This window comes from Pan troglodytes, chromosome 3, assembly GCF_028858775.2.
Source record: "Pan troglodytes isolate AG18354 chromosome 3, NHGRI_mPanTro3-v2.0_pri, whole genome shotgun sequence".
Lineage (NCBI taxonomy): Eukaryota > Metazoa > Chordata > Mammalia > Primates > Hominidae > Pan > Pan troglodytes.
Window position 1 is genome coordinate 122,385,241 of NC_072401.2, and position 23,027 is coordinate 122,408,267.

Consider the following 23,027-nt stretch of genomic DNA (forward strand, 5'->3'; position numbering starts at 1 on the left):
AAAGCTAGTTGTTACTTAGACAGCAGTTTGCACTTAAAAGAAGTCGGACATGAGGTCTATAAGAAAGCAATATTACTATGTTTCTAGCCCAGAAATACCCCTTTCTGGCAGAGGTAGATGGGCAGGAAAAACAAGGTCTTCAAAGGCCCTGGTTATGAGCAGGGATCAATGAATGGGAGGAGGAAGTGACGCCTGGGAACCATTGATTAAAGATTTCAACCCATGACAAGCTGAGAGATCTGAAATTAAGCTTATCACTGAATTGATCTTTATCTCCCACATTCCTCTATTCTTCACTGGAATTAAGAATAGTGTGTGCGCCAAGCTTCAACAGCCTGAGAAGAATGGCCTGGAGAAGAGAAAGCTGATCATGTAAACACAAATTCACAATGCCCAGAATAGAGGCATCATTCTTTTGGTACCCTCAGATAAGAAAGGAAACCAAGGAAGCCTAATCTTTTCAAGTGGCATCAGAGTAGGTAACTTGTCAGGGTAGGTACCTGAGGACGGTTGTGTAGGTTGCTGTGTAACAGCACATGGCTTAGGAGGGAAGGCTGGGATACAGCCCATTCTCTACTTGCCCAGCCAAGACACCTCGTGTGGGGCTGCATATGCCCAGAAGAAAGGGTGCTTTTTTCTCAATTACACAAAGGCACTACACAAGCTAGCATTGTCCTGGGAACTGCATCCCCTCAAAAACCACGGTCAGAGGCAGAGCCCTTACCTGTCAATATTGAGATGGCATTTGGCATTTCTTTCTTTTGTGTGTTGCAACACTGTGACCACGTTCACTGGGTTCCTTTACTGCCCCTAGATGGGCACAGACATGCTAAAGGAGCTTCCTCTTGCCTTGGTTCTCACCCAAATAGGTAACACCAACCACCCCTGAGAATGCTGAACAATGGGTTCACCGAGACAACTGCAGAAGAGTTTCGACAGAGATGCTACAAAATTACAAATTCCTTTTTGCATAATCCACTAAGAAGAGGAATATTTACAGTCCAAGATTTCTCAAAAACTTTATAGTAGGGCCCTCAGTAGACTTTATTTAGACACAATGTCTCAAAACTGTACCTAGTTAGAATTTGTCAGGCTGAGGGGGTTTTCCACACTTCTGAGCAACGTTTTTCATCTTTACGCAGAGCTTTGACAGTTGGCAGCTGTGGGGTCCCTGGCAGTCTCTGGATTCATAGAGACCCCCAAGCACACATACCCTGACCAGTGGGCTCCTGTGGTGCTCTTAGTAACCACCAACAAACTGCTGTCTTTTCCTATGATAGAACAATCTAGTTCAAAGAGAACTGTTGCAAACACTTAATGCCAAAGCTATTGGTTTAATGATCCTGGAGTTACTGCCAGTAATCAGGCACCTTGGCTACCTTTTTTTCAACAGATTCTTTGTTGTTGTTTATTTTTGTTTTAATTTCCTCAGAGAGCTTTTTGTTCCTTTTTATCCAGCAGATTTCTGGAACCCCAGCTCAGCTGGCCATTTCAAGTCCTCTGTTCAGGCTCTGTTAAGAGAACAAACAAAACTGTACTGGAAAATCACTAATCATGGGTAGAAATAAACCCGGAGGGAAGTGTCACAAAGTGAAACTGGCTTTTTGGATCTGCTTGGTGAGAGTGAAAGTAAAGGTCACTTTTTGGTAAGATACTCTGAATATTAGCAAAAGTGGAACTGTGTGCTGGGGAAGAGAGTAGGAGTTGAAGGTCAAGGGGAACTTTGGTGGCTGCAATAACCATGATTAATTTATGAATGGACTCTAAGCTATGTAAATGGATGCTTCTGATGAGTCTGGATGAGTAGGGGGCAGGAAAGAAAGTTTTGAGGTATGAGGAAAGTCCAGAAAACATGCTAATCAAATGTTCCATGAAAGGGGACAACTGAGTGGCCCTACTGATGCTTTATTTAGTGCTTGGAAGGACCACAGGAGGGCTTACTGCAGAAACCACAAGGACGTTCTATGCAAGATGGCGTGTGGTCAATGGCTGGCTTCTTACAGAGCAGCAGGGTCCAGAGTGGAACATCTTGTTACTAGGCATTGTTTTGTATCTCATGTGTTTAAAATTAGTTTTTAAGCATTATATTGTATGTCTCAAAATAAAACAAAACTCCCAAAATAAAAGACAATAGGTTTTCTAAGAAGACATAAATATGGCTCTACAGCATGAGTATCATGATTTTTGCCTTAGGCAAATTTAGAGCTAGAATGTTTGTAAGAGTTTTCTAGCTAAGCCTATCTAGCTTCATGCAATACATGTCTGCATGTTGTTCTCCCAGGCTTGTGTCATGATGGGAAGAACCCTGGACCTGGAATCAGAAGAGTTGTATTCTAGATTAACCAACTAGCTATGATTTGGGCAATTACTTAGCTCATTCATTTGTATATTAATTAATACACACATATTCATTTATTCAACAGTTATATATCAAGAATCTGCTATGTATCAGTACATGAGGATCACATTTTCCTCATATGTAAATTAAGGAAACTGCCTAAACTCCAACATTGAAATCATATAATTTATTTTAAATGTCACATTATTTTGAAGCATTGAGATAAAAATCTAGGTCATCTCACAAACAAATGGAAACATATCCCATGCTCATGGATGGGTAGAATCAATATTGTGAAAATGACCATACTGCCAAAAGCAATCTACAAATTCAGTGCAATTCAAATCAAAATACTACCATCATTTTTCACAGAACTAGAAAAAACAATCCTAAAATTCATATGGAACCAAAAAAAGAGCCCACACAGCCAAAGTAAAACTAAACAAAAAGAATGAATCTGGAGGCATCACAATACCCAATTTCAAACTACACTATAAGGCCATAGTGACCTGACAAAGCAGCATGGTACTGGTATAAAAATAGGCACATAGACCAAGGGAACAGAATAGAGAACCCAGCAATAAGGCCAAATATTTAGAGCCAACTGATCTTTGACAATGCAAACACAAACATAAAGTGGGGAAAGGACTCCCTATTCAACAAATGGTGTTGGAATAATTGGCTAGTCACATGTAGAAGAATGAAACTGGATCCTCATCTCTCACCTTATACAAAAATCAACTCAAGATGGATCAAAGACTTAAATAGAAGACCTGAAACCCTAAAAATTCTGGAAGATAACATTGGAAAAACCTTTCTAGACATTGGCTTAGGTAAAGACTTCATAACCAAGAACCCAAAACCAAATGCAACAAAAACAAGATAGATGGGATTTAATTAAACTAAAAAGCTTCTGCACAGCAAAAGAAATAATCAGCAGAGTAAACAGACAACCCACAGAGTGGGAGAAAATCTTCACAATCTACACATGAAACACAAGACTAATATCCAGAATCTACAAGGAACTCAAAGAAATCAGCAAGAAAAAACAGATAACCCCATCAAAAAGTGGGCTAACGACATGAATAGATAATTCCCAAAAGAAGATATAAAAATGACCAGCAAACATGAAACAATGCTCAATTCACTAATTATAAGGAAAATGCAAGTCAAAACCAAAATGTAATACCACCTTACTCCTACAAGAATGGCCATAATCAAAAAAATCAAGAAATAATAGATGTTGGCATGGATGTGGTGAAAAGGGAACACTTTTACACTGCTGTTGGGAATGTAAACTACTACAACCACTATGGAAAACAGTGTGAATATTCCTTAAAGAATTAAAAGTAGATCTACCATTTGATCCAGCAATCCTACTAATGGATATCTACCCAGAGGAAAGGAAGTCATTATATGAAAAAGATACTTGTAGAAGCATGTTTATAGCAGCACAAGTCACAACTGCAAAAATATGAAACCAGCCCAAATGCCCATCAATCAATGAGTGGATAAAGAAAATGTGATATAGATAGATAGATAGATAGATAGATACCATGAAATACTATTCAGCCATAAAAAGAAACAAAATAATGGCATTCGCAGCAGCCTGGATAGAATTAGAGACCATTATTCTAAGTGAAGTAACTCAAGAATGGAAAAACAAACATCATATGTTCTCACTCACAAGTGGGAGCTAAGCTATGAGAACTCAAATGCATGAGAATGATACAATGGACTTTGGGGACTCAGGGGAAAGAATGGGACAGGGGTGAGGGATAAAAGACTATACATTGGGTAGTGTACACTTTCCGGGTGATAGTGCACCAAAATCTCAGAATTCACCATTGAAGAATTACTCATATAACCAAACACTACCTGTTCCCCAAAAACCTATTAAAATAAAACATTCAAAACAACTTAGGTCATCTGATATAATACATAAACTTATTTATCAGGTTATTGGACCATGTATTTTCAAATAGTAGCCTGTTTTATTTTTTAATGGATATTTTACATTATAGAAATACACCCATTTTAACAAGCAAACATTAGAGAACACAAAAGAGTTAACAATGTTCTTGTGCTTCCTTCAGTTCCACTCTACTCTGATAATTAGTATTAACATCATTCTTCCATATTTTCTCTGTGTTTATACAAATATAAGTAGAGTATATATACAATATATGTGTGTATATATATATACTAATACACAAAATATTTTTCTTTCTTTTTAAAATATATATATTTTTTAAATTAAATATTTAATATTAAAACAAATATTGTATTATATATAACTCTGCTATTTGGTTATTTTGCATTTATGAAAAAATCTCTGACTATTCCTTCAGTTCATACATATTGCTCTAATTATTTTAAATAGCCAAATAATATTTGAAAATTATGAATGGGCCAAATTTACTTTGTGAAAGAAAAATAAATCCTAGGGCCCAAAATCTCGAAGCTAAAGGGTAAAGTCAAGCTGGAAACTGCTTAGGGCAAACCTGCTTCCCAATCTATTCAAAGTCACCCCTTTGTTCATGGAGATAAATGCATATCTGATTGCCTCATTTGGAGAGGCTAATCAGAAAGTCAAAAGAGTGCAACCATTTGCCTCTTATCTACCTATGACCTGGAAGCTCCCTACCCACTTCAAGTTGTCCTGCCTTTTTCAGACCAAACCAATGTTTGTCTTACATATATTGATTGTTGTCTCATATCTTCCTAAAATGTATACAATCAAACGGTGCTCTGACCACCTTGGGCACATGTCATCAGGACCTCCTAAGGCATGCATCCTCAACCTTGGCAAAATAAACTTTCTAAATTAACTGAGACCTGTCTCAGATTTTCAGGGTTCACAACTTAATCATTTCTCTATGATGGAATAGCAAGTTGTTTCTAATTACTTTTTCCTCTTGATGTCACTACAATCAATGCACAATAGAAATACCTGTCTAGATATATTCTTACATACTAGTATTTTATTTATATAGAATAGATTTACCAATGTTAGATTGTTTGGTCCAAGGGTATGGACATTAAAACTTTTAATAGTGCTTCTTGGTTATTTTCTAAATTGGCTACAATAATTTTCATTTCTATCAGCTATGTGTAAGAATTCTTATTTTCCTACAACTGAAGTCAGTCCTAGGTGTTATTGGTATTTTTGCCAACCAAAGAATTCCATTGTTTTAATTTGTATTTTCCTAATTACCAGTGATATTGATCATATTTCAGTATGTTCATTATTCATTTGCTTTTCTCTTCCGTAATTGTTCATTCTGGTTCTTGACTGATTTTTCATTATGGGTGTCTTTTCCCTTTCCCATTTGTAGTAGTTCTTTGTCTAGTTAGCATTTTAACAGGTAATAGGTGTCATAGAAGAAATATAGAGCAATGTAAGTGGAATCAGGGTTATGAGGTGTTAGCTGGGGAGATGGGAATTGCAATTTTAAATGGAGTGATCAAAGGTGGGACTTATTGAAAGGTGACAATTGAGCAAGGAGTGAAGGAGGTGTAGTATGGGCCATGTGGCTTATTGGGGAAAGAGCATTCCCTGTAAAGGTAGCCAGTGCAAAATCTCTAAGGCTAGAGCTTGTGTGGTTTTTCCAACATACAGCAAGAAGGAAAATATGGCTGGAGTTGGGGGAGTAAGAAGGGGGGTTGTAGCAGATTACACCAGAAAGGTAAAAGGGAGCCAGCTCAAGGAGGTTCGTGGGCATTGTAAAAACTTTGCATTTTACTCTGAGTGAATGGGGGTTTTCAGCAAAGGAGGGATATGATATGACATAGTTTGGAAAGATCACTCTCGTTGGTGGGTTTAGAACAGCCTGTAGGGAAGCATGGGTAAAGGTACTGAGACAGTTTAAGAAGCTCTTGAAATTATGCAGGCTAGGGATGCTAGTGGTTTGGACAGAATGGTAGTGAGGGATGTGGAGAGAAAAGGTGGGATTCTGGGCATAATTTGAATTTAGCCAGTAGGAGGGAAAAGGGAAAGAGAGAAAAAGCTCAAGGATGCCTCCAAGTTCTTTCAGGTTAAGAAACTGGAAATAATAAAGTTGCCCTTTACTGAGACAGTGTATTAGTCTGTTCTCATGCTGCTATGAAGAAATACCTGAGACTGGGTAATTTATAAAGGAAAGAGGTTTAATTGACTCACAGTTCTGCATGGCTGGAAAGGCCTCAGAAAACTTACAATCATGGCAGAAGGCAAAGGGGAAGAAAGGCACCTTCTTCACAGGATGGCAAGAAGGAGAAGTGCCAAGTAAAGGGGGAAGTCCCCTTGTAAAATCATCAGATCTCTTGAGAACTCACTCAAAATCATGAGAACAGCATGGGGGTAACTACTCCCATGATTCAATTACCTCCCACTGGATCCCTCCCACAACACCTGGGAATTATGGGAACTACAATTCAAGATGAGATTTGGGTGGAGACATAGCCAAACAATATCAGACAGGGAAGACCAAAAGAAGAGCAAACTTAGACTAGTCTTAGGAGATTCTTACTTGGGACGTCTTTTAGACTTCTCAAGTAGACATGTTGATTAGGTAGATGAATACACAAGTCTTAATCAAAATGAACCTTTTGCTAAACACTTTGCATGCGTTATCTCATTTAATCCTCACCTTAACACAATTAGGAAGGAGCTGTTATTCCCTGATCCTCGGTTAAGTTAAATTTGATGATAATCAACTTGTTCCTTAAAAATAATCTGTAAATTATTCATTATGCTCACATGAATTTTATCATAAATTTATTGTTCTGACTTTTAAAATATAAATGTATTTAAAGGTGTTGAGATGTTACATTTGTATATATTTTGTGTGTGTGTGTGTGTGTGTGTGTGTTTTATCTTTTCTTTTCTTTTTTGAGGTCTCCCTCTGTCACACAGGCTGGAGTGTAGTGGTGCAATCACAGCTCACTAGCCTCAGCCTTCCAGACTCAAGAGATCCTCCCACCTCAGCCTCCTGAGTAACTGAGACCACAGCAGCTGGGACTACAGGTGCATGTCACCATGCTCAGCTAATTTTTTCTTTTTTTGTCTTTTAATACAGATGGGGTTTCACTATGTTGCACAGGCTGCTCTGAAACTCCTGGACTCAAGGGATCCATTTGCCTCAGCCTCCCAAAGTGCTAGGATTACAGGTGTGAGCCACTGAGCCCGGCCATGTTTTATTTCTTGCACTAAGCTCCTGAGGGTACAGAGCTACCTAATTTTGAATTCATGGGAGTTGTACATGAATTCAAAGGTCAACTTTTCAATTTAAAATAGAAATAAGTTCAAATATAGACTCCAAAGGGCAAACAGCTAAGGCAAAAAAATGTGATCAGGTAGAGGAAAATGTTTTCATTGGAAAAAAAAAGTCATGGAAGATCATATTAGTGAAAATATAGTACGTGTGATCTTGGGTTCTTTGTTTTGTTTTGTTTTGCTTGCTGTTTATTTGTTGCTGTTGTTAACGACTGGAAATTGAAGAAGAGGAAGGAAGCCTGAATATTCAGAGAATTGTTCAAAAGTACAGAAAAAAAGCCTCAAGATCAGTAAAAAACAATGATCAATGACATATTTTAACTCAAAGCATAAAATAGACATTAAGCATTGACAGCTGTAAAGCAGAAACTTCTAAATTAAAAAGAGCAACTAACAAGTCCCAAGAAAATCAAGAAAATTCCATTAAGTTTAAATCTATTAAAGTTTCATAGAAACCAGGATATGTCAATGAATGATTTATAATAGTTAAATGTTAATGGATTAGGCAATTAATTATATGCAGATGCTATATATCTTTAAATCTTACTTTCTGTATTATTTCATAATTTCAGTGATGTTTAAATGCTTTATTTAACTACTTTAACACTGACTTAAGGTATTAGTTAATAAAAACAATTAGCCTGCAGATTTGGGGCATGGCAGCCACACAGAGGAGAGCAATTTAGACAAGGAGACCAAAAATTTGAAACTGCCTTTACAAAAATTATAACTGAGAAAACTATGACAGTGAAAGAGATCTGACCTAACTGATTCCATCTTGCTTCTAACCTCCAAGCTGACTTTATTCACTCCTGGATGTAGGCCAAACTAACTTTGGGAAGAATTTAGTTTATAGTTTAACTTTGAAACAAAGATGATAACAACCTGATATGGTTTGGCTGTGTCCCCACCCAAATCTTATCTTGAATTGTACTCCCATAATTCCCATGTGTTATGGGAGCCACCCAGTGGGAGATAATTTGAATGATGGGGGTGGTTTCCCCCATACTGCTCTTGTGGTAGTAAATACGTCTCATGAAATCTGATGGTTTTATCAGGGGTTTCCGCTTTTTCATCTTCCTCATTTTCTCTTGCCACCGCCATGTAATAAGTGCCTTTCGCCTCCTGCCATGATTCTGAGGCCTTTCCAGCCATGCGGAACTGTAAGTCCAATTAAACTTCTTTTTCTTCCCAATCTCAGGTATGTCTTTATCAGCAGCATGAAAATGAACTAATATACAACCCTTTCCCAAAATAAACCCCCTTCTACCTGGGGACCAGACTGCCTCTATAGGACTAATAAATTATCCACAGAATTAGAAATTATGGTTTAGGAGTCATGCAGCCAGAGACATCAAGATTCGAAATCTCCCCAGTTGCTCCTAGGGGTAACATCACTATTGTAAAACCCAAGAAGAGATATTTTACAGACCCTGAACTCAATGTGTCGGCTGGAGCCACCCAGATCAATAAACTGATTCATCTGGTCTTGTGGCCCCCACCCAGGAACTGACTCAGCACAAGAGGGCAGCTTCAAATCCGTATGATTTCATCTCCAACCTAACCAATCAGCACTACCCATGTCCCAATCCCCTACTCATCAAATTATCCTTAGCCCTGATCCCTGAATTTTCAGGGAGACAGATTTGAGTAAGAATAAAACTGGTCTCTCATTCAGCTGGCTATGCCTGAAATAAATCCTTTCTTTATTACAATTCCTCTGTCTTGATAAGTTGGCTTTGTCTAGGTAACAGGCAAGGAGAATCCATTGGGCTGTTACAAGTGGGTGTGATATAATAAAAAATACATTCTTTGTCTCTGGTTCCTGGCACAGAGCTTCTGATACCCTTGGAATTTCTTAAGTGATAAGAATGACTGTCTCTTGTTATTTTAACTATACAGTCCTCTGGACTACACCTAAGTTATGCTAATGAAGTCTGTCAGGGTGGAATCCATGGAGAGCTTCAGGGTGGGGCCGCCAGAAAGATCAAATTTGTGATTAGAAGGTAAGAACTTTCAGCCCCATTCCCCAATCTCCAGGAAGGGGAGGGAGCTCCCCAATCTCCAGGAAGGGGAGGGAGCTGGACATTGGGATGTAAATACTCTTTTAAAAAATTTATGTCTACTGGGTTCAGTATGGATATAAATACTCTTGAGCAAGGAGATTTGGAAAGCTTCCTGGTTGGTAACACATTGATGTGCTGGGAAGATGGCAGGTTTGTTAAGGGCAAGGACACTGTGTGACAGCATCCCCATGCCTCACCCTTTGGATTCTTTTCATCTGGCTGTTCCTGAGTTGTATCTTAAAAATAAACTGGCAACGTGTGTTTCCTGAGTTCTGTGAGTCCTTCTCATGAATTACCAAATCTGAGGACGGGGTTGTGGTAACCTCTGAATTTGTAGCATGTTGGTCAGAAGTATGGGTGGTCACTGGACTTATAACTGGCCTCTGAAGTGTGGGCAGTCTTGTGGGACTGAGGCCTTAACATGTGGGGTCTGTACTAACTTCTGGTAGTGTCAACACCAAATTGAATTATTGGACACATAGTTGGCATGGAGAGTTGCGGGAAAAAAACTACGCATTTGTGGTCAGAAAAAAGATGTCACACTGGGTATAATGGATGCTTAAATGAACTCAAGCAAGCAGCATTATTCCTAGAAGGAACAGTGAGCCCAGAGGAAATAATTAGGCTCCAGATTAGCCTTGTAAATTCAGACCAATAAAGTTATGGCAAATATCACACATATTTGTACCTCTGAAGCTCCATTAAACAAATACAGAAGATTCAAGATCTTCTATTTTTTATTCCAAATAGGAAGAGATAAATATCAATTATATTATTTTATTGATGTTTTTTTGATCATTTTAGTTATGCGACTTTTATTCACTCACTCAACAAATATTTATTGAAGTTTGCTGCAGGCCAAGAACTATTCTACGTACTTCTTATGGTATATTTCTTACTGTAAAAAACTAGTTGGTGGCACATTTTTCTAGTAATGTATAGAGTTTTGCTGAATTTTACATGAGTGCTTCTAAGAAAAGAGAAAATTATTAAAATTTGAAGTATTTTTAAGGTTTTAGAGTAAATGACTTACCTAAGAAGCGTGATTTGAACTCAGGGAGTCTGACTCAAGAAACCACACTCTTAACCATAATACTGATTTTAAATGGTGTCATTGAGATAGTGGATGCTCTTCACTTCTAAATAAATAAGAACTTTTGCTATCAGCTTTGCTCAGAAGGGTAGGTATGAGGTACCCTGAGCCCATGGATGAAAAGGTATTTCACCATCCTTTAATGAATTATAATTTATAATAAAGAAAGGAAAAATTACTCTTACATAGAGATAAAATAAGTCCTTGTTTTCTGGAACATTTTTTAATAGCCTGAAGTTGAATCAGGTTTAGTAATGATATCTTGAATAACAGAAGTATTGGTGGTCCCCTAAGGGAATATCTTCTAATATATTGCCTGGACTTCTAGATGTTTATTAGATATTAATAGCTGCTTAAGCCAAACTCCTTCACACAGCCTCTGAAATCATTATAGATCAACAAGAAAAGCAAATAAAATCCTTATTAAGTACCTGTAGCATAAATAGTGTCTTAGTCTTCTTGAGTTGCCATAAGGAAACAGCATAGATTGGGTGTAAACAATGGGTATTTATTTCTCACAGTTCTGAAGGCTGGGAAGTTTGTGAGCAAGGTGCCAGCAGGTAGGTTTCATTCTAAGGCCTCTTTTCAAGGCTTGCAGTGTGCTCAAATGACCTCTTCTTTGTGCATGTGTGGAGAGAGACAGCAAGCTCTCTGGTGTCTCTTTTTATAAGGGCACTAATCCTATTGTACCAGAGCCCCACCCTTATGACTTCACTTAACCTTAATTACCTCCTAAGGGCCCTATCTCCAAATGCAGTCACATTGGGGTTTAGGAGTTCAACATACGAATTTAGGGGGACACAATTCAGTCCCACTGTTGTGTTCTAAAACAAAGTATGAGGTAGCACAGCAAAAAATGAAAAGAAAAAAGAGAAATCATCAAATGGTTTGGATCTGAAAATAAATATTATTTTGCATTTTAGTATGCTGGTATTTTCTGTCATAATTGAAAACCCTGATCTGGTAATATAAAGAAAATAAAGGAACTTACATGGTTAGAACAATGAAAATAACTGGACTTGGAAAGCAGAAATGCCCCTGACATAGAAATATTTCCTAGATGTGAAACTGAAAAGTGATTCTCTAGTTCAGTTGGCTTGGAAAGAGGGGTGATGTGTGATTTAAATAATTATGATCCAATTTAACTAACAGAGCAGAATATTTAGAATATGAAGTGACAGCTAGAGTCTTATGTCAATATAAATACTAGCAAATGATATAAAATACTAAAAAGAGGAATAAAAAGGTATTCGAAACAAATCCTCAATGTAACCTGCCTACTCTCTAAACTCATATTTGAACAGAGACATAAGTAGTATCCCAAGCCAAAGCCTACAAGGGATGAAAACCCAACTCACTGAGGATATTACATTTAAATTTTCAATTTACGTGAAGGAATAAAAACAAAAAGATTCAAACCAAAGCCAAATTGAATTTTCCAAACTCTAGTCTCTTCATTTCCCCCATTATTTCTTCACTTAGTGCATTTACACAAATTCCTGTCAGAGTAGCACAGAGAGTTGTGAATTTGGTATTTCCAAATTGCCCTGAAAACTAGAATTTTACTAATGCAATACCTTCTATTATATTAACTGGCTTTGAAACTGCTTCAAATTTAAGCCACAGAAATGGAATGTACTGCCATGGAGGGTCTGTATATTGAATTATCAACTCAGAGGAGATGTTTTCAGCATAAACTCTGAGGCCTTCTGCAAAAAGAGAGCAACTCCTTAGAGTTACCACACACAGAAAGGACAGATTTAAAATTCATTCAGCTGGCTGCAGGTTGTCTGTGGCCTGCCTGGGGCCTCCTACAGACCTCCAAGCAAGCTCTGTGCCACCACAGCTTTTACCAAAGACATTTCCATGGAGGTAAAAGCTGAGTGATTTCCAGTCTCTAGACACACAAATTTTATGCTGGTACCAGTACTTCCCAGAAAAATGCTAAGTTGATTCTTGGGAAAATTCTAATTTGGTATTCTTTTCAACAACATCTCCCAAACACTTTCTAGCATACAGTAATAGCCTTACAAGTGATTTCTACATTGAATCCAAGAGTTTATGCAAGCATAAAGTGTTCAAGGCAGACAGAACAAAAGGTGTACTCTAAATATCTTCTTGGACCTTCTGGATAAGGTAGGCCTCAGAATATGGAAATCTGTGTTTATCCCATGGGCGTTGTTTGCATGGAAGAGGCTTTTCTGAAATGTGCTTTACAGAGCCTGGTTCAAAGCACAAGTTGTCCCAAATCTCCTTGTCTCAAATCTCTGTGAATTTATCCATCCAATAAAACTTAATTTCATCTAATATATTACATATAAATAAATAAGGTTGAGAGACTGCTTCCTTAGTGTGGAAAGAGAAGAAACTTAGTCTATTGTCCAGAAACCCAATGTGACTTTGATGTTTATTAGTTTGAAGACATTTAATTTCTGAAAAACTAACACATTTGAATTGCAAATAAATTAGTAAAATTTATGAAAAAAATTATGATTGGTCTATGATGTTTTGCCTGTCATTAAAAATACTTATTCATCAGTGCTGCTGCTTGTTTAGTGAAAAGAAAAATACTTTTATTTAGCTCTTCAAACTATAAGTTTCTCTTCTACTTAACAAAACAATATGAATGGACGGAAGATACATTTTCAGGGATGTCTGTCTTTATGAAAAGGTGTGAGATAAACTTAACTTACCGCAACTGTATAAATGATTCTTTCTTCTGCCTTTCCAGAATAGTTTAATTTAGAGTCAGGTAAGAAGGGGGTTAAAAATAAAGAGGCCAAAAGAATTGTAAGAATGCCGATGATATCATAAAAGAGATCATTTTAGTTTTCACTTACCACATACATAGTACAACTAAAACATCTGCCTGTCACCCCATAAACATTCCTACATTTCTCTTCCTTTTACGAGAAAAAAAAATAAAGCTTTAAGGGACTTTTAATAGCCAGCAGCTGTTTGGCTGCTCAGTGTTGCATCTGGAAGAGAGTATGCTACTCACATGGAGAAAAAAAGACAAAAGTATTGTTTAATTTTCTTAATGTCCACCAATGCTTTACATAAAGACGTTTGAATGACTTGAATATGAAGAAAGACACAGAGCTCCTTAAGTGCATCTGAAATCCACCATATCGTTACCAGAAGCCATGAAAAACTGATGGCATTTGATCCTGTTTAATATTAGGTTGAATGACTGCTGTTGTGAATGAATTTAATGCCAGGTAAAAGGGTCACTTCATGAGAACACAAAGTCATCTCATTCTTCTGAGATGAGCTCTACTTCAGGCTAAAATGAATCGTAGTCGTTTTTCTTGCACGATTATAATTGTAATTTTCTGAAGGCATAATCCATTTTTTTTTAAAAAAAGACATTCTTCAGCCAGGCATGGTGGCTCATGCCTGTAATCCCAGCACTTTGGAAGTCCGAGGAGGGTGGATCACGAGGTCAGGAGGTCGAGACCATCCTGGCTAACACGGTGAAACCCCATCTCTACTAAAAATACAAAAAAATTAGCTGGGCGTGGTGGTGGGTGCCTGTAGTCCCAGCTACTAGGGAGGCTGAGGCAGGAGAATGGCATGAACCCTGGAGGTGGAGCTTGCAGTGAGTCGAGATCGTGCCACTGCACTCCAGCCTGGGCGACAGAGCAAGACTCTGTCTCAAAAAAAAAAAAAAAAAAAAAGACGTTCTTCTTACAATATTACCACAGGAAAGCATCTGCTTTAGAAAAATTAAAATATTAAAATGAGGAACTGGTATTACAAGACTACTTCAAAAACAGGATGACCCCAGGATCATACATGTTGAGTGGGACCACTTTCATAATAACAATATGCTTCAAAACTGTGTTAAAGGGAAATATAAAAACTATAAAACATCATGTTTACTTTGATAATCCCCCACACTGACAATCAAAATTATTCCTTCCACTCCTTTATTTTCCTTTGAAAGGAAACCTGGTGTGGCAACCATAATATCAATATGTAGGACCTAAAGCACTTCAGTGAGAAAAGGAGTCAGTTCAGGAGTGATAGAGGGAAAGATGACTCAGGTGCTCACTATTCTTTTCCTGTCTTGTTCGCTCTTGCCTCTCTTCTTTATTCTTCTTTCCCACTTCCCTCAGACAAAGACATGGACCACAGCCCCTGCCTCACTGCCTCATCCCTCATCCTTCTTTCTGCACTTCCGGGTATATACACCCTAGAAGGCAACTTGAAAACCAGCTTCTGAACATTTTATATTACTATTAAAGAACCTAACCCTATCTATTTCTTTCAGAAATACAAATTTTTAACCACTGTAGAAAAAATGTTAACTACTAAATTCTACATAATTTTCATCATTGGTAAATAGAACTAAACAGTAAATTGCATTGCTGGCTGTGGAGAAGAGGCAAGAGAATGGGACTCAGGAGCTCACACAAAGTCCTCAGAATTCTCCATGTGGAAGGAAATGGCTTGTGAATGTGGAGAGGTGGCCGGGTGAGGATTGCCACTACATCTTAGAAATAATAGGTTTCTCCCTTCCTTTCTTTTTCCCTTCCTTCTTTCTTTCTTGTCTACACGGTGAAATTTTGCCAAGCATATGCTTCTGCTACCAAAGAAGGATGGGTATCATCTTTCCTAGAAGTTGTTCAACATCACATCATATATTTTTTGCTTCTGTAATGCCTATAGTATCTTAGAGGTTGTCAGTATAATAACTTCATCCTTAAATGACTCCTGTGATGTAAATTTCAATTTTACTAATATTTTATTCAAATATATATAAAACAGATCAATGCTTATTGTAGACCCACAGTCTTTGAGGGGAGTATTCTGCTGCATGTCGAGTCTTTCCGTTGAGGTAGGTAAAATCATATTGACAAGGAGAGACTTACACACCCAACACAGTTCTAGAATAATAAAGTATAGTGCACAGGAAAACGCTAAATTATATACAATTGAAGGCTAAAATGCTTGTTAAAGATACTGAATGTAATTGATTGAGGTGAATGGGAGAAATCAATATTTCTATATTTATTTGAACTTCAGATCTTTTCCCTTTCCAATTAATTTTAAACACTATTGTTAGAGTAGCCTATTGGAAATCCTTGGCTCAAAATTCTTAATGGTACCCCTTGTCAAGTCATGATTTTCATATTGAAAGTACAGATGGGCCTCTTTTAATGAAAATGTTCTCATAGAGAATCTGAGAATATGACTCCAGACACACAGGATCTCAGAACCCTAGTTTAAGAAATACTGACTTGAGAACTTGATCATTATTATTTCTTGAAATTATCTTTCACTTGAAAGGTATCACAAAATAGAATTTTTGTCTTTATAAACAGAAATATTGGCCTGTAGAATAAATTCTCAGCTATTTAGTCTCTCACTCAAGAGAGAGTATCAACTGAGTTTCCTTCTTTTTACTACACACTACCTGTGGAAGCCAAAACAAACTGTTAGTTGATCCAGACACAAATACGTGACTTTCCTACCACCACGTCTTTGTACACATTCTGCCTTCAGCTTGGAATAGCCTTTCCTTCTATTTTTCCATCTTTCTCCTGTTTCTCTTTGCCAGAAATTAGGTTAAACCACTTCTTTGTGTATTTCTATCCCAGTCTCTGGAAATCTCACTTTCCTCAGATTTCCAAGAACAGTTTATCTGTGCCTCTTTCATGAGGCAGAGCATCCTACCATATATGATGCTTAGGCATCTGCATGGCTTTTCACTTCTAAACTTCAAGCAGCTTGAGTATAGGGTCTGAATCTGATTCCTCTTCTGCAAGCAACAAGCACAATATCTTGCATGTATTAGGTGCCACATTAAAAAAAAAAAAGAAATAACTCTGAACCAACGAATAGAAGGAGGCTTTAAAAAAAACTTTGAAAGATTGATAGAATGTGGAAAGTGCCTAAGTAAGGGATTTTTTTTCATAAGGAACTCAGTAAACTTCTCACCCTCCTTCAGGTGAGCTAAGGATTAAGCAAATCAGGAGAAAAGGTACAGCAACTCCTTCAACTTACTGGTGGAATACAGTTGTTTCCTAGGAGAAAAATTTGTGCAATTACAGAAAAACCATCCACCAAGGCTTGTCAATGGAAATTTACAAATACTTTAAAAATCAAATTATCTTCATAACCTACCATGACTTTTGTCCTCTGGATAGCAATAAAAGAAAATATGTTCAGATAGATAGGCCATACTGTTACCCGTCATCTTTTCCTTTTCTATTCTATATAGCTCCATTCAGACAGCTTCTCTTCTACTCTTAATACACTATCATTGCCACAAAGCAGAAGTGCTCTAATTAGAATATTAGTATTAGAAGCATATAATCTCCAAATAAACTGTTATTACCTTTCAGAATCTTCAGATTGATTGGTGAACATTACCAGTTTATCGTCGTGTTTCTCATTTTTGTTCATGAGCCATCCACATGGAATCTAAAAGAAAAAAATATGAAGGACATGAGGCTCAGATGTACGTCAAGGGAAGTTAACTATGTCAGTCACCAAAGGAGAAAACCACCTGTTAAATGCATTTTTCATCAAAAGCCATGTTTTTATTCTCATGTCTTGTTTTCAGCCCTGCCAGACCTGAGAAGACAGACCACAAGCCTGCCTTCTGCCTAGTTTCAATGAAAGGTAAACCACTGGGTGTAAACACAGGCTCAGTGAGTTAAGGAAGAATCTCATGACAGGGAGAAATTGTCCAGGAGCAAGTAAAAGAAAGCTAGACATTCTAATACATAGAGCATGAACAGTTAAAGTTGTCAGACTGACATGTTTGTAGTTTAATTAACCCCAGTCTAGGAATGAGTTCTCCAGGAGTGCCTACTGACCCCAGGACGCCAGCAGCTTTCTTCTAGGAAGACCGCTCATGCCAGCTTTTTCTCCAATAGGAGTTTATGATTATTTCTATGATTTTCAGGGTAACAAGGGAAGTGGTAATGGGACAATGAAAAAAAAGAGAAAAAAAACTGTACTTGCGACAGAATTTGTTTCTCATTTTTTAAATTTATTATTAAGTTTCACTTAAATTTGGTGCAACTTAAGCACCAAACTGTGGACAAATATTATACAGACTACATAGTATGTCATGGGACTTACAGTAGAATCTTCAGATTGAAGAATTTGAAGATTTGTGTATGCTTTAAAAGCCAATTCCTGCAGGCAATTAACACATTTTAAATGCATCTGGAAACCACCAATTGCTGAGACCCCATCAGAAAATTTAGGAGTTAGGCCCATGGGAAACACGAAGCCAGTTTGTCTGAGTTTCAAGCATTTCTGTTTAATTGTAACAACAACCAAAAAAAAAAGTTTGTTAAAATGCTCCAGGAAAGATTCATTTCAGCTATTGGCAAGCTGGCTGTACATAGTGTTGGAGGGTGGCTTTTTATTTTGTTTTGTGTTGTTTTCGGCTTGTGACAGCTGTTTAAAAATCATCTGTTACCACCATGGTAGCCAGTTACTAGATGAAAGCAAATGCCTTTCTGGATGACTGGAGGAGTTGGACCACCAACTAGTAGAGCTATCTTTTAAAAATGCAAAATTGCGAAACTGCCCATCTTGTTTATATGGAACGCTGGAGATATTACACAGTTCTGCAAATATGTTGAAGAGGAAACCAAGTGATAACCATCTGATAGAGTGACTGCAATAAGTGCCCATTTCTGAAACATGAAGTCTTAAATATTTAACTAATAAAGAAATTTGTAGTAAGGTTTTTAAAATGTCTTATATTCTTTCACTATTTCAAAAATTACCTTTAAAATGCTAATTTCCAAGCATATGCAAAATTACACATGGAGTCCTGGAGTATCAGGGAATGATAGAATCTGACACCGTGGAGAACACGCTAAGAATTATAATGCCATCATCTTACAGTAGAGGAAACAGAACTCCAAAGAAAACAAATGACTTGGCTAATTAATGACTGATCTAGGATTAGACACCAAACCATCTGACTCCTAGTCATGATCTTCCATTGTTGTTCATAACTGAAAATTATACAGAGGAAATTTTAAGTTTGAAATAAAATAAAATTAGATACTGATATATTTTAATACTAATATATTTTAAAACTAACCTACAAAATTTTTACATTACAGATACAACATCATAAAACTATATTTCTTAGGCAATGGCATTGTATTATTTGAACTCTGGTAGTAAACACCCCAAAAATGGCATGTGCAAAGGGAAATCTCCAGATTTAATATTGTATAGTTTAAGATTTACAAATAATATCTTGGAGGCACTGGAAACAGACAAGATGGAAATTGTCTCAAAGACATTAATTAGTTTACTGAACATTGTATTTCCTTTCTAAATTGCCTTTTCCTAGGCTAGAATTTTACATTTGTTATTATTCTATCCAGGAAGTAAAAATATTAACCAGTGACAATCAGAAAAGTCAATATCCCAGGCATAATTATAATTTCCAATAGTTTATTTTCCTTCCTTCCTTCCTTCCTCCCTCCCTCCCTTCCTTCCTTCCTTCTTTCCTTCCTTGCTTCCTTCCTTTCTGCCTCCCTCCCTTCCTTCCTCCTTCTCCCCGTCCCTCTTCTTCTCCCTCTCCCTCTCTCTGTCTCTCTTTCTTTTGAGACGATGTCTCACTATATTACCCAAGCTAGAGTTCAGTGGCTGTTCACAGGCACCATTACAGTGCACTATAGTTCTGAACTCTTGGGCTCAAGCAATTCCCCTCCCTCAGGATCCTGAGTAGCTGGGACTCCTGGGCTCAGGCAATTCTCCTCCCTCAGCCTCTTGAGTAGCTGGGACTACAGGTGTGCACTACTTTCCCTAGCTATAGCCACATAAAATTTCTGAGAACAAAAAGATTTACAATTAAAAACCACAGAAGTGGCCAGCCATGGTGGCTCACGCCTGTAATCCTAAAACTTTGGGAGGCCGAGGCAGGTGGGTCACCTGAGGTCAGGAGTTCGAGACCAGCCTGACCAAAATGGAGAAATGGTGTCTCTACTAAAAATACAAAAATTAGCTGGGTGTGGTGGTGTGCACCTGTAATCCCAGCTACTCAGGAGGCTGAGGCAGGAGAATCACTTGAACCAAAGAGGCGGAGGTTGCAGTGAGCCGAGATCACACCATTGCTCTCCAGCCTGGGCAACAAGAATGAAACTCCATCACAAACAAACAAACAAACAAACAAACAAAAAACCCATAGAAGTAAGAGTACCCAACTGGCTGAGCATCCTCTGAAGCTAAAAGCAAACACATGTCTTTGTTTCCATCTTTTGATTACTTCTCCTTTTTCCTCCCTCCTCCTCCTTTTCCTCTTTTTTTAGGAATTCCTATACTGCTAAAGAAGCAGCTGCTGCTTTCTGTTTCACTTAGCCGAAAGATGCCCTCTGTTCTTGGATGCATTTCAGCACATCAGTGAAGATCATAAGCTGTTTGATTGTTTAAGCAGAAGTTTACACAATCCATAGTTCCAAAATAACCCAACTTTGAAGGATAAACTTACTTTTGGAAGTTAACCAAGTTTTATGAGCTTTTGGACATTTCTGGTGACAGCTTTTAATATACTTGGATTTCTAAAGTCAGATTCAAGGACAGGGTGTTCGTATTACCAGTCATAGTCAAAGTTTGCTCACATAGGTTTTACAGACCTTGAAAATGTTATATAAAAAAATTACCAACGAATTCTTATACTATTGTTTACATTTATGTTGCTCAAGTCTATGTTATACATTGAGAGGTGTCCAAATGTAATTCACATATAATCAAATGCATGAAAACTTAAGGTAGAAAGGACTAGAAGCTGACAAGGCATATTTATTTAAATGAAATGTGTTTCTTTCTGGGTCATACAATTTACAACACATAATACCTTCCTGGAAACTGTTTCATTTCACTATCTTTACTAAATTAACGTTAAATGTTAACCAGGTTCAATACATTTAGGATAAAATGTCCTCATCAGGGTACTAAACCATCATGAAAATTACTATCCTTGTATCCATATATAATAAATAATAAAGATTCTATAAAGTAATAGGCTGAAAACCATACATATGTGTACATTCACATGCTTACAGTTATAAAAGTACTTATATTAATTTTTTAGAAATGACATTATACCATTTAAGAATACATGAAAAGCTTTCTTATTGATCACATAAGAGACCTACAGGTAGGCAGTCAGTTAATCAAAATATTAGTTAAAGCTGGGACTCATGAAGAATAATACATTAATACCATATTAATTTAATGTCACTGAAAATACATAGGTGAACATCATTGCTAGGCTCTGTTTTCTAAGGAGAGATCTATTAATGGTTGTCCACATGTGTCTTCTGGCTCACAATAAATCCTTGGTGAATTCTAGTTTTGGTTTCTTTACAAGAGAGCAAAAATTTTAAGACATAAAGCAATCTGAAAACAGAATGCTTTTAGGTTTTTATGATAATTAACTACTTTTTTTTTGTATTTGCCCTCACCAACATCCAATTCAAATTTGGTAACTTAACCTTTACTGAATGTTTCCAAGATGCTAAAACTAGCTTGTATTGAAACAATGTTTTTTTTTAACCTTTTGGTACTCATGTATCATCGGCTTATATACATTTTATTTAAATATATAATGGCAAAAAAGTAAAATTGTCATAAATAGCGGGGGGAATAAACAAAGCTGATCCTGGGTAAACGTACCACTTAACTTTTAGAGTCAGAAATAAGTGAATGTCCTTAGCTGTGAGCATTCAGCATGCCTTAAGTGCCAGTCTGTGTGTTTTACTGAGCCAATGGACAGCAGGATTTGTTCCTGCTGTGATTTGGCTGAGTAGGGGATGAAAAAGAGCAATACGTTCAGTCAAGAGTGGGAAAATGCCTGCAGAGTCAGGAAGCTGACATAAATTGGTGACAAGTGGTGGTAGGGGCTGTGGTGAGTAAGTGAAGACATATCCTCCCCAAAGGTATTAAAATTCTGTTTAAAAAAATCAGTGAGAACAAATAAAACATAATGCTCTTTAAAAATTTTTGGTTTACTGTTAGCAATTCTCATGGCCTTTTGCAGTTTCCAAAGCTTGAGATATTTGTTGCCAATACGTGGATGATAATGGACAACATTTTGAGATCCTTGCTATTATTGGTAAGAAAGAAATGTAAAGAACTATAACATTTTTAGTATAAAATCTTGGTTATGTTTTTCTAATAATATCTTTAATATTCAGTCTAAATCACTCTTAATATATAAAATAGCCAGTTTGTATGTTCAAGAAGTTTTATCCTTAAAGTTCCCTATCAGTCATTTTATCTCCATAAATATTAAAAAAGAAAAAGGAATTCACTTAGCCTAGAAACAGGAACAGTAAAGCAATCACGTGACTATAAAACTAACCTAAATTTACAAGCACAAAGCTAAAACAGCAATAAAAGATTTCAGATAATTTCTATGCAAAATGAGGCAAATGCTCAATGTTTTTAAGAATATGATAATGATATTCAAAAAAAGGATATGTTACACATTTTAATTCATTTATTTCCTCTAGCAAATAAGATTCCTATACCCAACAGGTACTTAAGGACCTTTGATTACAGTGTGGAAGAAATTGGAGGAGAGGAAAATTACGCACCACTCTCATTTACAGTAATGGCTCAAGGGAAATTGAGAACAAGAAAGAGATTTTTGGCTGCACATCGTTTGGCTAAACCAAAAGAAAGAACTACCCAAAAGAGCTGTAACTATTTTTTTTTCCATTTCATATTTCTGAGAAAGGTGTCAAATCAGGGGACTTTCATCACCTATTTCCTTCTAAGAAGTCTTTTTGTTTTATAGCAGTAAAGTTTTTTGCCACCACAGATTCTCTACAGCTCAATCACATCAGAACACCTGCATTTCTTCTTCATGCAAAACTGACATTTGAGGACTGAATCTAAAAAAGTTCCTGAACTAGGAGTCAGGAGACTAAGATTCTGTCTGCCACCAGGGCTATCACTACATTTGCTTGTCCCTGAATGTCGATCACCAGCTCTAAAATGAGAACAGATTGTACATTATAGTAGCTAAGAGTGCTCCTAATACTTAAGTGTTATGAAAACTGGTCATCCTAGGATTTTTGCAATGTTGCTATATTGCTCTTGATGCATCTTAGAGGCTTAGTGAAATATTAGTGAATTTTTTCCCCTGCGAAGAGGACCTAGTTTTCCAAAGAATGTTCCTTCATTCTGCAGAAAAATGAGCATATCCTTGTTCTGAGTCTTTATTCAGCTCTATTTGGGAATATTCCTGTATTGTGGATTTCTACTGATAAATTTCAT

General features: G+C 37.0%; 1 protein-coding gene across 2 annotated transcripts in view; it reads right to left on the reverse strand.

Annotated features, from left to right (window-relative positions):
- Positions 1-23,027, reverse strand: part of TNIP3 (TNFAIP3 interacting protein 3) — a 95,425-nt gene that overhangs the window by 67,073 nt on the left and 5,325 nt on the right. The window contains exon 2 of one of the 2 annotated variants that reach the window (XM_009448214.5): positions 17,101-17,186. In XM_009448214.5, coding sequence (XP_009446489.1) covers positions 17,101-17,186 — 86 coding nt within the window. Of the gene's footprint in view, positions 1-724; positions 932-17,100; positions 17,187-23,027 lie in introns of those variants that run through there. The other variant, XM_063809813.1, reaches the window with a different exon arrangement.